At 47.7% G+C, this 14,108-nt stretch overlaps 1 protein-coding gene across 8 annotated transcripts in view; it reads left to right on the forward strand.

The window, feature by feature from the left end:
• The window catches only part of NADK (NAD kinase), an 81,770-nt gene that overhangs the window by 34,115 nt on the left and 33,547 nt on the right, over window positions 1-14,108 (forward strand). For 5 of the 8 annotated variants that reach the window (XM_044281882.1, XM_044281879.1, XM_044281886.1 and 2 more), the window contains 2 exons: window positions 310-529; window positions 13,369-13,452. In XM_044281882.1, coding sequence (XP_044137817.1) covers window positions 351-529; window positions 13,369-13,452 — 263 coding nt within the window. In that variant the 5' untranslated portion in view covers window positions 310-350. Of the gene's footprint in view, window positions 1-32; window positions 175-309; window positions 530-13,368; window positions 13,453-14,108 lie in introns of those variants that run through there. The other 3 variants (XM_044281880.1, XM_044281884.1, XM_044281883.1) reach the window with 3 other exon arrangements.

A 14,108-nucleotide genomic window follows, 5' to 3' on the forward strand; every position in this document is an offset into this window, starting at 1 on the left:
GTAATCCACAGACTTTTCGCGTTCCTGGTATTAACCTATGCTGGTAGACAGGAAGCCGGGTGGAGTTTCCTCCAACCTTCAGTGTAACGTTGAATGGATTCATAGGCTGTCCGCTCAGGCAGGTAGTCGTTCGGGTTCTTGCTTCCCTCCTCGGTGTGTCTCGCTGTCAGCTAGGTGGGGATGTGTTTGGTGATTTTATGTCTCGGCTGTCACTCACTTGGCACATCAGTCCATAACAATCCCTCGCTCTTCCTTTTGTATTCGGTGACGTAATATAAATATAACCTGAAATATTTCTTCCTCTTATAGGTATTCTCATTCTTTGTGAGTGACTCATTCCCAACTGCACTATGGAGCGATCCCAGAACACGGCGTGCGGCAAAGATAAGAGTGTGAACGCAGAAGAAGCACTTTTTTTTCAAGCCTGTGACTTCGAGGAGGATATCAGTCGTGGGAAACCCATTCGAGGAAGGACAAAATCACGCAGTCTCTCTGCATCTCCAGCACCTGGAAGCACCAAGGAATTCAGGTATGTGGGGGGAAAAAATGTAGTGGCTTGCTTGAAATTTATATTATTTTTACTGCATATATTTATTGGTATAAATGTTTCATCTCTTGTGAACTGGTGTCTTGCTTTTGGTTGGTCAGTGGGCTGCTGTCCATCCCCTGTAGGTTACCATCCATCCCCTGTGAGCTGCCGTCCAACCCCTGGTGGCTGCTGCCCGTCCCCTGTAGGTTACCATCCATCCCCTGTAGGTTACCATCCATCCCCTGTGAGCTGCCGTCCAACCCCTGGTGGCTGCTGCCCGTCCCCTGTAGGTTACCATCCATCCCCTGTAGGTTACCATCCATCCCCTGTGAGCTGCCGTCCAACCCCTGGTGGCTGCTGCCCGTCCCCTGTAGGTTACCATCCATTCCCTGTAGGTTACCATCCATCCCCTGTGAGCTGCCGTCCAACCCCTGGTGGCTGCTGCCCGTCGCCTGTGGGCTGCCGTCGAACCCATGGTGGCTGCTGTCCATCCCCTGGTCGCCTGTGGGCTGCCGTCCGACCCCTGGTGGCTGCTCTCCATCCCCTGGTCGCCCGTGGGCTGCTGTCTGACTCCTGGTGGCTGCTCTCCATCCCCTGGTCGCCCATGGGCTGCCGTCCGACCCCTGGTGGCTGCTCTCCGTCCCCTGGTTGCCCGTGGGCTGCCGTCCGACCCCTGGTGGCTGCTGACCATCCCCTGGTCGCCCGTAGGCTGCCCTCCGACCTCTGGTGGCTGCTGTCCAGTCTCTAAGAAATAAAATAGTTTGTGATACAGCGAGGGAACTCAAGCCAACAATATCTGGAAACCCTGGCTCCACAAATAAGCACCTTGTAGATTAAAATCTAAGTTTTCTCACTTCAAAGCTTGTATTGGGATGCATGGGATAGGCATAAGGCCATCCTTCATATAAGATAGGGCCAGGGGCTATTCACAGTATTCAGTATATTGGGCAGACCAGATGGGCCAAATGGTTCTTATCTGCCGACAGTCTATGTTTCTATGTATTTCAGAGACCAGTGCACGATGTTGGGGTTCCAAGCATGGTTCTCTTGTTTTGGTAGCTAAGGGGTAAATCTTGAATGAAAAATATCTATACAGGGGGTATTCCCCATGTTGTAATCTTATGGCTTATTGCTATGATCTGTACCACATTATGATTCATGGGGGTCTGAGAACAAAGGAACAAGGGTCCTTTTGCTATTTGTCTGCACAGCAGTGTTCCTGACCGCCCGCTCTGTAGCACACCCCCATTTTAGGGAAGCTGTGTTTGCAGTTCCTTGCACAGCAGGGTCAGAAGAGGGTCCCTGAGAAGTCGCTCCCTCTCTTAACTGTGGTTCAGTCATTCTGAGGATCAGTGCAGGTCCCTTTTAAGATCGTCTATCAACCACATAATAGATTGCATGCTTCCTTGGCACAGAAGACGCCTTCTGATACGTGATATTATTTCATTGTTTAATTTCCAAAAACAAATTGTTGTATCCCCTGCTGCCAAATGTTAGTAATTTCATAGATCAGTTTCCGGGAAGGAAGTTTTATCTGTGTGGATATACGACATATAATAAACATTCAGGCTAAGGCCAAGCCTAAAAGGAATGGAAAGTAAATTTTTGCGTAGCTAAGAGCATGAACGGGAACCTGTTGCCTCCATTTTGTCACCTGAGCTGTGCTATCTGCTTTGTCAGGTAAAAGGATATCGTTCTTCCGCATTTACAGCATGCTCCATACTTCTGCTACTCAAGAAAACGTGTCCCGTTCCATGTGCAGATTGACACTTGGGAGGAGTCTGATATATTCATAAGTTTAGAGGCAACCCTGTCTCTGTCGTGATTGACACTGCAGCCTAGATATGCTCCATGAAATCCCATATACTGTGATCTAATGTTCACCAGCATGATCAAGCAGACTCCACTGTACTGCGCAGGCGTGTCACTACGCATGTCAGGAAGGAGAGAAAAGACTCTGATGATATTGGGGTGGGCACAGGTGCTCCGTGAAGCTAGCATACTGGAGATATAGAGGATTTGAAAGTTTAGTGGAGGAACTAGGGAAGAGACCAGGCTGTCAATCACCAAGAGAGAGATGGACTGGAGGCAGAATAAATAACGGATGACGCAACAATGGCTCATGTGCTATATGCGCTATATCAAAAGGGATTACACATATGTGGGCAACATTTTTTAAAAGCGAACGATTGTGATGATTAAAGGCTAGATATCTGTTATAGTGGGTTTGATGATAAAAACGATTGGACAAGTTCCATTACGGCCTCTCTTCACACGAGCAAGTTTTCAACGCGGGTGCAATACGTGAAGTGAACGCATAGAACCCGCACTGAATCCTGGGTCTTTTCACATGATTGTTTTTCATGCATCATTTCTGCCTTGCATGTTCTATATTCTGGGGTTTTCACACAGCCCTGGCCCCATACAAGCAAATGAGGCTTTAGTGAAAAACGCATTGCATTAGGATGCAGTCCAGATGCAATCCGTTTTTCACTGATGGTTGCTAGTAGGGCTGCACGATAAATCAAAAAAATTATCGAATCGCGATAATCGGCAAATGCGATATGGCGATTTGGCCGACCCGAAAATGCAGCGATTATATATAAAGGGGCCCTGCGCACATAACTGCCTTTGCGTGTAAAGTGTTTTACTAGTGTGTGTGTGTGTGGGTGAAACAATCTCTCTCCTAACAGGTCCGGCCTCTGTACTCACTATGAATGCAATGCACTGCAGCGAGCTGGCTGGCCGGCGCGTGACTGACGTCACTTAGTAACGCTCCTGCTTCCTGCTCCTGCTCCTGCTTCGCTGCCGCTCGCTGCAGTGCATTGCATTCATAGTGCGTACAGAGGCTAGACCTGTTAGGAGAGAGATTGTTTCACCCACACACACACTAGTAAAACACTTTACACGCAAAAGGCAGTTATGTGCGCAGTTTAGGACACATGAGGGGGACCAGCATAAGATGCTATATGTTTTATGCTGGCCCCCCTCATGGCCCTATGTGTCCTCCACACATCCCCTATAACAGTGCCATCCACAGGTCCCCCATAAGTGTCCTCCACAGATCCCCCATATAACAGCGCCCTCCACAGATCCCCCATATAACAGCGCCCTCCACAGATCCCCCATATAACAGCGCCCTCCACAGATCCCCCATATAACAGCGCCCTCCACAGATCCCCCATATAACAGCGCCCTCCACAGATCCCCCATATAACAGCGCCCTCCACAGATCCCCCATATAACAGCGCCCTCCACAGATCCCCCATATAACAGCGCCCTCCACAGATCCCCCATATAACAGCGCCCTCCACAGATCCCCCATATAACAGCGCCCTCCACAGATCCCCCATATAACAGCGCCCTCCACAGATCCCCCATATAACAGCGCCCTCCACAGGTCCCCCATATAACAGCGCCCTCCACAGGTCCCCCATATAACAGCGCCCTCCACAGATCCCCCATATAACAGCGCCCTCCACAGATCCCCCATATAACAGCGCCCTCCACAGATCCCCCATATAACAGCGCCCTCCACAGATCCCCCATATAACAGCGCCCTCCACAGATCCCCCATATAACAGCGCCCTCCGCAGATCCCCCATATAACAGCGCCCTCCACAGATCCCCCATATAACAGCGCCCTCCACAGATCCCCCATATAACAGCGCCCTCCACAGATCCCCCATATAACAGCGCCCTCCACAGATCCCCCATATAACAGCGCCCTCCACAGATCCCCATATAACAGCGCCCTCCACAGATCCCCCATATAACAGCGCCCTCCGCAGATCCCCCATATAACAGCGCCCTCCGCAGATCCCCCATATAACAGCGCCCTCCGCAGATCCCCCATATAACAGCGCCCTCCGCAGATCCCCCATATAACAGCGCCCTCCGCAGATCCCCCATATAACAGCGCCCTCCGCAGATCCCCCATATAACAGCGCCCTCCGCAGATCCCCCATATAACAGCGCCCTCCGCAGATCCCCCATATAACAGCGCCCTCCGCAGATCCCCCATATAACAGCGCCCTCCGCAGATCCCCCATATAACAGCGCCCTCCGCAGATCCCCCATATAACAGCGCCCTCCGCAGATCCCCCATATAACAGCGCCCTCCACAGATCCCCCATATAACAGCGTCCCCCACAGATCCCCCATATAACAGCGTCCCCCACAGATCCCCCATATAACAGCGTCCCCCACAGATCCCCCACAAACACGCGTCCTCCACAGATCCCCCATAAACAGCGTCCTCCACAGATCCCCCACAACACGGCGTCCTCCCCAGATCCCCCACAACTCGGCGTCCTCCCCAGATCCCCCACAACTCGGCGTCCTCCCCAGATCCCCCACAACTCGGCGTCCTCCCCAGATCCCCCACAACTCGGCGTCCTCCCCAGATCCCCCACAACTCGGCGTCCTCCCCAGATCCCCCACAACTCGGCGTCCTCCCCAGATCCCCCACAACTCGGCGTCCTCCCCAGATCCCCCACAACTCGGCGTCCTCCCCAGATCCCCCACAACTCGGCGTCCTCCCAGATCCCCCACAACTCGGCGTCCTCCCCAGATCCCCCACAACTCGGCGTCCTCCCCAGATCCCCCACAACTCGGCGTCCTCGGCGTCCTCCCAGATCCCCCACAACTCGGCGTCCTCCCCAGATCCCCCACAACTCGGCGTCCTCCCCAGATCCCCCACAACTATGTCATACCCAGCCGCGTCAGCGGCTCATATGGGAAAATCCAAGCAAATAGACCTCTAGCACAATTCCTTTAAAATATCGCATCGTTATCGCAATTTTTAGGGCCCTAATCGCAATCGCACAAAATTCCCATATCGTGCAGCCCTAGAACTTGCTAGGAGATATTTATAAATCTTCCATTTTTTTCCCACGCGCGTGAAAAATGCATCAAAACTGATTTCACCCATGCGGAAAAAACTGGAACGCTGAACACAATCGCAGACCAAGCTGACTGAACTTCCGTGCAAAACCAGCAGTTTTTTCCTGAACATACCCTGAGGGAATCCGTAACGCTCTCGTGTGAAAGAGGCCTAAAAGTCACAAAATTCTCTTCCATAGGTCTCTTAGCTGTGTCTGGTTCTGGAAAGCTGTGGAATGGCTAATACAGGGGCATCCCAATAAATTAGAATATCATCAAACGAGTGAAACTCGTATATTCTATAGATTCATTACATACAGAGTTATCTATTTCAAGTGTTTATTTATTTTAATGTTGATGATTATGGCTTAGAGCTAAAGAAAACTCAAAAGTCAGTATCTCAGAAAATTTGAATATTGTGAAAAAGTTCAATATTGTAGACTTCACACTCTAATCAGCTAATCAACACAAAACATCTGCAAAGGTTTCCTAAGCCTTTAAATGGTCCCTCCGTCGGGTTCAGTAGGCTACACAATCATGGGGAAAACTGCTGACTTGACAGTTGTCCAGAAGACAGTCAGTGACACCCTCCACAAGGAGGGTAAGACACAAAATGTCATTGCTAAAGAAGCTGTATCTATACATATTAATAGAAAGTTGAGTGAAAGGAAAAAGTGTGCTAGAAAAAGGTGCACAAACAGGGATAACCGCAGCCTTGAAAGAATTGTCAAGAAAAGGCCATTCAAGAATTTGGGGGAGATTCACAAGGAGTGGACTGCGGCTGGAGTCAGTGCTTCAAGAGCCGCCACACACACAGATGTATCCAGGACATGGGCTACTACTGTCACATTCCTGGTGCCAAGCCATTCATGACCCAGAGATGTCAGAAGCATCTTACCTGGGCTAATGAGAAATAGGACTGGACTTTTGCTCAGTGGTCCAAAGTCCTGTTTTCAGAAGAAATTATATTTTGCATTTCATTTGGAAATTTAAGGCCCCAGAGTGGAGAGGAAAAAGAGTGGAAATGCACAAAATCCAAGTTGCTTGAGGTCCATTGTAAAGTTTTCAGTCAGTGATGGTTTGAGGAGCCATGATATCTGCTAGTGTTGGTCCACTGTGGTATATCAAGTCCAAAGTCAGCGCAGCCGTCAACCAGGAAATTTTTGAGCACTTCATGCTCCCCTCTGCTGACAAGCTTTACGGAGATACTGATTTCATTTTCCAGCAGGACTTGGCATCTGCCCACACTGCCAAAAGTACCAGTACCTGGTTTAATAACCATGGTACTGTATCATTGTGCTTGATTGGCCAGCAAACTCGCCTGACCTAAACCTAGAGAATTTATGGGGTATTGTCAAGAGGAAGATGAGACATCAGACCTAACAATGCAGACGAGAAGACCGCTATCAAAGCAACCTGGGCCTCCATAACTGTGCCATAGGCTGATCCTCCATGCCACACGGCATTGATGCAGTAATTCATGTAAATGGAGCCCCGACCAAGTATTGAGTCCATATACTGTACATACTTTTCAGAAGGCCAACATTTCTGTATTAATCATTTTTAATTGGTCTTATATCATATTCTAATTTTCTGAACATTTAAAATTGATCTCTCTGTGTGTAATGAATCTATAAAATAGGAGTTTCAACTTTAGAATTTTTAATTACTGAAATGACCTTTCGATCATATTCAAATTTATTTAGCTGCACCTGTATGAATGCAGTTAGCATTATCATAGACGTGTAACCCTTTCCCAGACCCCTGAATGACAGCATGGCCGTATTTGTCAGCAATCTGGGCACAAGGATGAATGACTGCAGTTACTATGTGAGAATCTGGGAAAGTTGCATAGTTACATAGTTAATATGGATGAGAAAAGACATCCGGTAAGTCAAAATCACAGACATATAGTGGCCAATATGGGGGAACTGCCCAAACCCCAAACACTGTAGCGTGTCTTTCATTGGGCGAGCAGTCCCACCACATGTGAACCACAGAAATACAGTGGCAAGTATGGGGGAGCTGCTCAAACCCCAAACACTGTAGCGTGTTTCTCATTGGGGGAGCAGCCCCACCGCATGTGGACCGCAGCAAACGACCATCCCGAGCAAATAATGCATACAAAGGAGGACGCCAGCGTGGTCCACATGCACCACAGAAGCATCCTACACAGACTGGAGCATTGTGCGGATGAAAATGCAATTATATAAATCACTGAAAAAAAATGCACCAAACGGATATATCACTGACTATACTAGCTGGTCATACAAGCAGATATTAAAAGCTGAGACTTTTGCCAATATATTCCTGTCAGGAAGATATCGGAGCCCATCATGCACCACGTCACGGTTCTCAGCATGGCAAGGGGTCCTACCACTGCGCTACCTATGGTGTGAACAGGGTCTGAAGGTGATGAAATCCAGCTCACAGCCAAGCTTCCACACAACCGCCTAGCAGGACAACTAGTGCAATGTGAACAAAGCCAGACTGTAAGCCACACCCATATCAGACCATGTGATGGAGGCTACCAGGTGCAAAGGAGAGTGTTTGAATGCCAGGTAAAGGCACATACACTACATATAAAACATATAAAACAAAATCACAGAACTATAGTGGCCAATATGGGGGAACTGCCCAAGCCCCAAACACAGTAGCGTGTTTCTCATTGGGCGAGCAGTCCCACCACATGTGAACCACAGAAATACAGTGGCAAGTATGGGGGAGCTGCTCAAACCCCAAACACTGTAGCGTGTTTCTCATTGGGGGAGCAGTCCCACCGCATGTGGACCGCAGCAAACGACCATCCCCAGCAAATAATGCGTACAAAGGAGGACGCCAGCACGGTCCACATGCACCACAGAAGCATCCTACACCGGTAAGTCCATCAAGTCCAACCAAGAAGTTGGGCCCAGTGCAAAGATGTAATGTCAGCCATCTTGGTGGTCACCCCCGCTTTCCAGTTTGATTGACTAAAAACCTGACTTGGAAAACTGTTGTATTCTTTTCAGTCTTTTATCTGTGTATCTTCTTTCCTGGGGCGTTTCTTGTCTGACCACCATCACACTCACTAATAATGAATGGGCAGTAACCCAATAGATCGAGATCTGCTCCGGCACATGATTAATGGACGGAGCAGTGTGACATGTGCCATACAATAGGTTTATCCACTGGCTGAATACATGAGGAAAGAAGCGGCCAGCACAGGGCAGAGACGCTGGGAAGAGGATTATTTTATTATGTGGGTCATACTTTTCAATTTAAATTTTTAATTTTAAATTATTATTTTTTATACAAAAATCAGCACAGTATCCAAAGATGAGATAATAAAACGTCCACTCCCTGGGGTCTGCTGAGAAGAATGCGAGAAGGGTTAAATATAGTGTAGAAAAAGTAGATTCATGGCAGCGAGATGTGACCACAGTCCAAGGGTTTGTCTGACAGCATATCCTTCAAGGCAAGGCAGAACTGCACTGCCGACACAGAGGCTTGGCGGGACTGTCCTTATGTCTCATGCTGTCATGGCCGTCTCGGTCTCTTCTCGGGAAATACAGGCGATGCACTGGTGGATTGTTCCTGCTGCCAGCCACAGATGCCACGTCTAAAATGACAGCTAAGCAGAGAGAATAGGGTGCACGGCAGCTTTTGTTACCCATTTGTGTATTTATTACTCGCTTATATAGCGCTGACCTATTCCGCAGCGCTTTACAGACGTCATCAAGCTGTCCACAATGGGGCTCACAATCTAAGTTCCCTATCACGGAGTGTAGGAGGAAACCCACGCAAACACGGGGAGAACATACAAACTGCATGCTGATGTTGTCCTTGGTCGGATTTGAATCTATGACCCCAGCGCTGCAAGGCACCAGTGCTAACCACTGAGCCACCATGCTGCCCATGTTCACTATCCATTGTCCCAAATTTTTGTATCGATTTTCCTATCCTCGGGATAGACCATCATTATCTGATTGGCATGGGTCACCCTGCACCCCAACGACAAGTTGTTCCCAACTAGCTTTGTGTCGGAAGTGCATAGAGCTTGGTTACTGCAGCATTCACATCAATGGGAGCGGAGCTGCAGTTACCAGCCTCGTCCAGCAGGTAAAGGGAGGCTTCATTACTTCTTGGTCATGCTGGTGAATGCAGCGGGTGCCTCATCCGTCGCACATTGCTGGATGTAGATTTCACCTATTGTATTTTAAAGAGTGAAATCTCTTTCAAATGCCACATGTTGTTCACATATATCGGGGCACATTTATCTATAACGCAGGTCTTATTAAAGGCTGTGTGCTCCACCTCTTCGACATGTAAGACAACTTCCTAGCTTTCTTACATTTAGACCTTTCTCTACGCCTGAAACAGTAAGGACTCATGCACGCAACCATTGAATGTCTTGCGGTCTGCAAATTGATGATCCGCAAAACAGATACCGACCATTTTGTGGAATGGAACGTCTGGCCCCGAATAGAACAGTCCTATCCTTGTCCATAATGCGGTGTTTCATGCTTTCCCATCCATTGCACATATATTTGCTTAATGCTCGGGGTCTGATGTTCCTCCTTTGCTGGTTGATGTAATATGATGCTCTAAGTGGTTAATAGGGTGGTTGTGTGGTGGATTTGACTAAGCATGACTTTGCAGTCCTGGCGTCACTCCTACCCCAGCACCCTCCTCTATTGTACGGCTTGCCAGCCCGTAGCCTATGACTGCAGTGTCATCATGACCGTGGTGGAGAGGACGTCATCTGCCCCCCTCTCCACCACAGTGAATGTTTGTATGCTTTGTTTTATTTAACAGGCATGTCCAACTCCTCCAGCATTGTATAGGACATTGTAGAAAGAATCCTTGGTTAGTGATGAACACGTTCTAGAAAAAATATACAACTTAAAGTGTAACTTAACTTTAAATTAAGTTTTTTGTAAAATGTCCTAAATGCCTTAATAATACTTTTTGTAATATACTTTATTAATAGATTTTTAATAGAGTTTTTATGTTTATGAATGGGGCTGCAGGGCATGTAGTACGGGCAGGAGCACACATTGCTGCTCCTGCCCGTGCCCCCGAGGTTGGCTAAATGCTGGCATAGCACATGGGTACCCTGTAACCATGCGCTATGCCAGGATTAGCGGAGCGGCTCCTGCCTGTGTCTGCTTAGTTAAGCTAAGAGTCCTGCATGTCAGATTTTAGCTTTACCAATGTGCTTATGCCAGCATTTAGCCAACCTCGGGGGGGGGGGCACCGGCAGGAGCAGCAATGTATGCTCCTGCCCGTACTACATGCGCTGCAGCCCCATTCATAAACTGTAGATTCCAGAACACTCTATTAAAAATTTGTTAATAAAGTATATTACAAAAAGTATTATTATGGCATTTAGGACATTTTACAAAAAACTTAGAGGTTGTCCAAGTTATATTTATTGATAACCTATCCTCAGGATAGGTCATCAATATCAGATCAGCGGGGGTCCAACAGCTGGCACCCCGCCAATCAGCTGTTTGAAGAGAAGGCACGTGCCGTGCCAGCGCTGCCTCCGCTTCATTGTTTACCTGCTCGCCATCGCATCTCCAGCGGTGAGCAGGTGTAATTACACCCAAGCCGTCCCATATATTTCAATAGGACGGATCGTTCGTATGCACTTCTATAGGAGTGATCTGTCCCATTGAAATGAATGGGATGGCTTGGGTGTAATTACACCTGTTCACCGCTGTAGATGCGCTGGCAAGGATCGCGCCTTCCCTTTAAACAGCTGATTGGCGAGGGTGCCAGTCCAAATCATCAATAAATATAACTTGGACAGCCCCTTTAATTAAAACTTTAGTTACTTTTAAGACCTCATGCACATGACTGTGTTTTTGGTCCGTGTCTGATCCGCATTTTGTTGTGAATCACACACGGACCCATTCAGTTCTATGGGTCTACAGAAAGGAACCGGACAGAACACGGATGTAAGGGCTGCGTTTACATGCATCCATCATCTCCTCTGTAAGGTGACTAGTGATCACTCCTGCCGACGAGTGTTTGCTCGTTCATCAGATGATACCTTGCCCCTTTAGGGCTCATACACACAAACGTGTGCTGGCCATGCCCATATTGCAGCCCACAAACATTCACTTGAATGAGTCCGCAATCCGGAAGATACGGAGCGGAAGGCAACGGAAGCACTATTGCCTTACAAAGGACAATTATTGACAATAAGCATTTCTACCAACGATCACCGATAATTGGAGCAATCATCAGTCCTTAGGACTAGAGATGAGCGAATTTCATGTTATGAAATTCGTTCACACTTCCTTTGGTGGTAAAAGCAGAATTGCGTTATGGATTCCGTTACCATGGACCATAACGCAATTCTATGATGGAATGCATAACGGATACAGTACGGATGCCTTCTGAGGCATTCCGTTATTCATTCCGTCATAATAGGTGTCTATGGGCTGCAAAACGGATCCGTACTGTTTCTGTTATGCAGGGGAGGTGACAGAGGTGACCTACAATACTTAGATACACAGTCAGGGGGTTAAACCACTATCCCCAAACAACCAGCCTAAAATATCACCTTTACTTCTCCAAACACAGACACAAGCAGGTTAACCCTGCCAATGATGAGAGCCATCCCGTGCCATAAACCTAGCCTGATTGGCTCTGTATGGTCCCCGACAAAGAAGTCGCCCCCACACCAGAAGCCAATAAAGATGGGTATGAGTATATTTTGGACCTTATTCCGCCAAGGTGTATGGCTGAAATAGGACTTCAATGGGTTGTGTCACTTCAACAAATAGCATTTATTATGTAGAGAAAGTTGATACAAGGCACTTACTAATGTATTCCATGGTTACGACCACCTTGCAATTCAACAGCGGTGGTCGTGCTTGCACATTATAGGAAAAAATGCCAGCCGAGACCACGGGAGCGCACATAGGCTGCTGCTTTTTCCTATAGTGTGCAAGTACGGTCACCGCTGTTGGATTGCTGGGTGGTCGTAACCCCTGGACATGTATATTGTGATGGAAAAATGAATCCAGCCAGTAAAGGAGGCAATATGGACAATCACAATACATTAGTAAGTACCTTGTATTAACTTCCTCTACATAATGAATGCCATTTGCTGAAGCGAGACAACAATGCTCAGCATGAAAAATATCAAAGGATGGACGAACATACAACAAGGGATTAGTCCAAACACAGGGAAGGTAGCCTCCGATATATTTGAAGGGTTGTGCAGCACTTTTATGGTGATGGCCTATCCTCAGGATCGGGGTGGGGACGGTTCAATACCCATCAACCCTGGCACCAGCTGTTCTGCAGTTGCTCCAGCGCCGGAACTACACAACTCTATCCACTGTGCAGCTGACAGAGCTGGTTACTGCAGTGCTGCAGGAGTGAATAGGAGCAGCGTGGAAGTAACCAGCATAGTCCACTGTGTATTTCTGGGAACAGCTACTCGAGAACAGCTGACCGGCAGGGTGCAGCTTGTCAGACCCCCACTGATCAGATATTGATGGTTTATCCTGAGTTTAGGCCATCGCTATAAAAACTATGGACCACAAAAGGGCCCAATGTGTTTTGCTACAGCAGCCAGCGAACGTCATCAGGAGTCACCCAAATAAACGTGATATAGTGAGCGATCCCGATACGACCTCTGCATACTGAAATGGCCAGAGCCCCAGCCAGATGCACGGCCACTCCGGCAAGTATAGCATGTATAGTACACAAATGACACAGCGGGATTGCTTACAGTATACGAACATGCCCGGGATAGTAGTGCAAATATCAGCGCTATGCAGGGAGTGTAAGGATGGAGCCGTATCTACTGGGCATAAAAATGAATGCGTATACCACACAGCCGGCAGATATATCAGATGTAAAGCAGAAGCGGGATGTTTTACATGTAGAAAGGAGGTTCATCTGTGATAATGACTTGTTTCTCTAACTTTCTATGCTTTTTTTATTTGCAGGAGAACGAGATCCATGCATGGACCATGCCCAGTAACTACGTTCGGACCAAAGGCCTGTATGCTGCAGAATCCGAAAGCGATCATGTAAGTCGTAGTCCACGGGAACAGTAACTTTTAATGTACTTTTGGTTTACTTGTGTTCCTAGTCCTGTGTTTTAGTATGACTAGAAAGTGTTATAGGGCACAAATAGAGCAGGTCTGTCAGCTGAATTTGCCGCCTTGGGTAAGGGCAGTGTATTTTAGCTACAGGTCTATACTTCTGTAGGCAAACGCCACAAAACATGTTGTGCCACTTGGCTACCTGTAGCACTTAAAGGGGTTGTCCCGTGTCCTATATTGATGACCTATCCTCATAGGGGTAAACCCCCTCCCTTTGGCAGAGCTGCGAAGGGAAGCATACTTACCTCCTCTCCTTGGCCTCTGCTTCTCCGCTCCTAGGATGTAAACTTCTGTTTTGATGCCGCTGCAGCCAATCATTGGCCTCAGCAGTGGCCTGCTACCCTTGTATCATGTCAAATGGTCAGGTTACAAGACGAGCAGGTCACCACTGCAGCCAGTGATTGGCTGGCTGCAGCAGTGTAAAAATGGAGAAAATTATAAAAACACGCAATATGCCTTTTTTTTTTTTGTCACCTTGAACCGCCAAAAAGTTGAATAACAACAAAACTACAGTTTGTCCTTTGTATTGAGCCGGCAACATGAGGCGTGATTTATATATTTATTTATATATATATATATAT

This window comes from Bufo gargarizans, chromosome 2 (genome assembly GCF_014858855.1).
Source record: "Bufo gargarizans isolate SCDJY-AF-19 chromosome 2, ASM1485885v1, whole genome shotgun sequence".
In the NCBI taxonomy this organism is placed as follows: domain Eukaryota; kingdom Metazoa; phylum Chordata; class Amphibia; order Anura; family Bufonidae; genus Bufo; species Bufo gargarizans.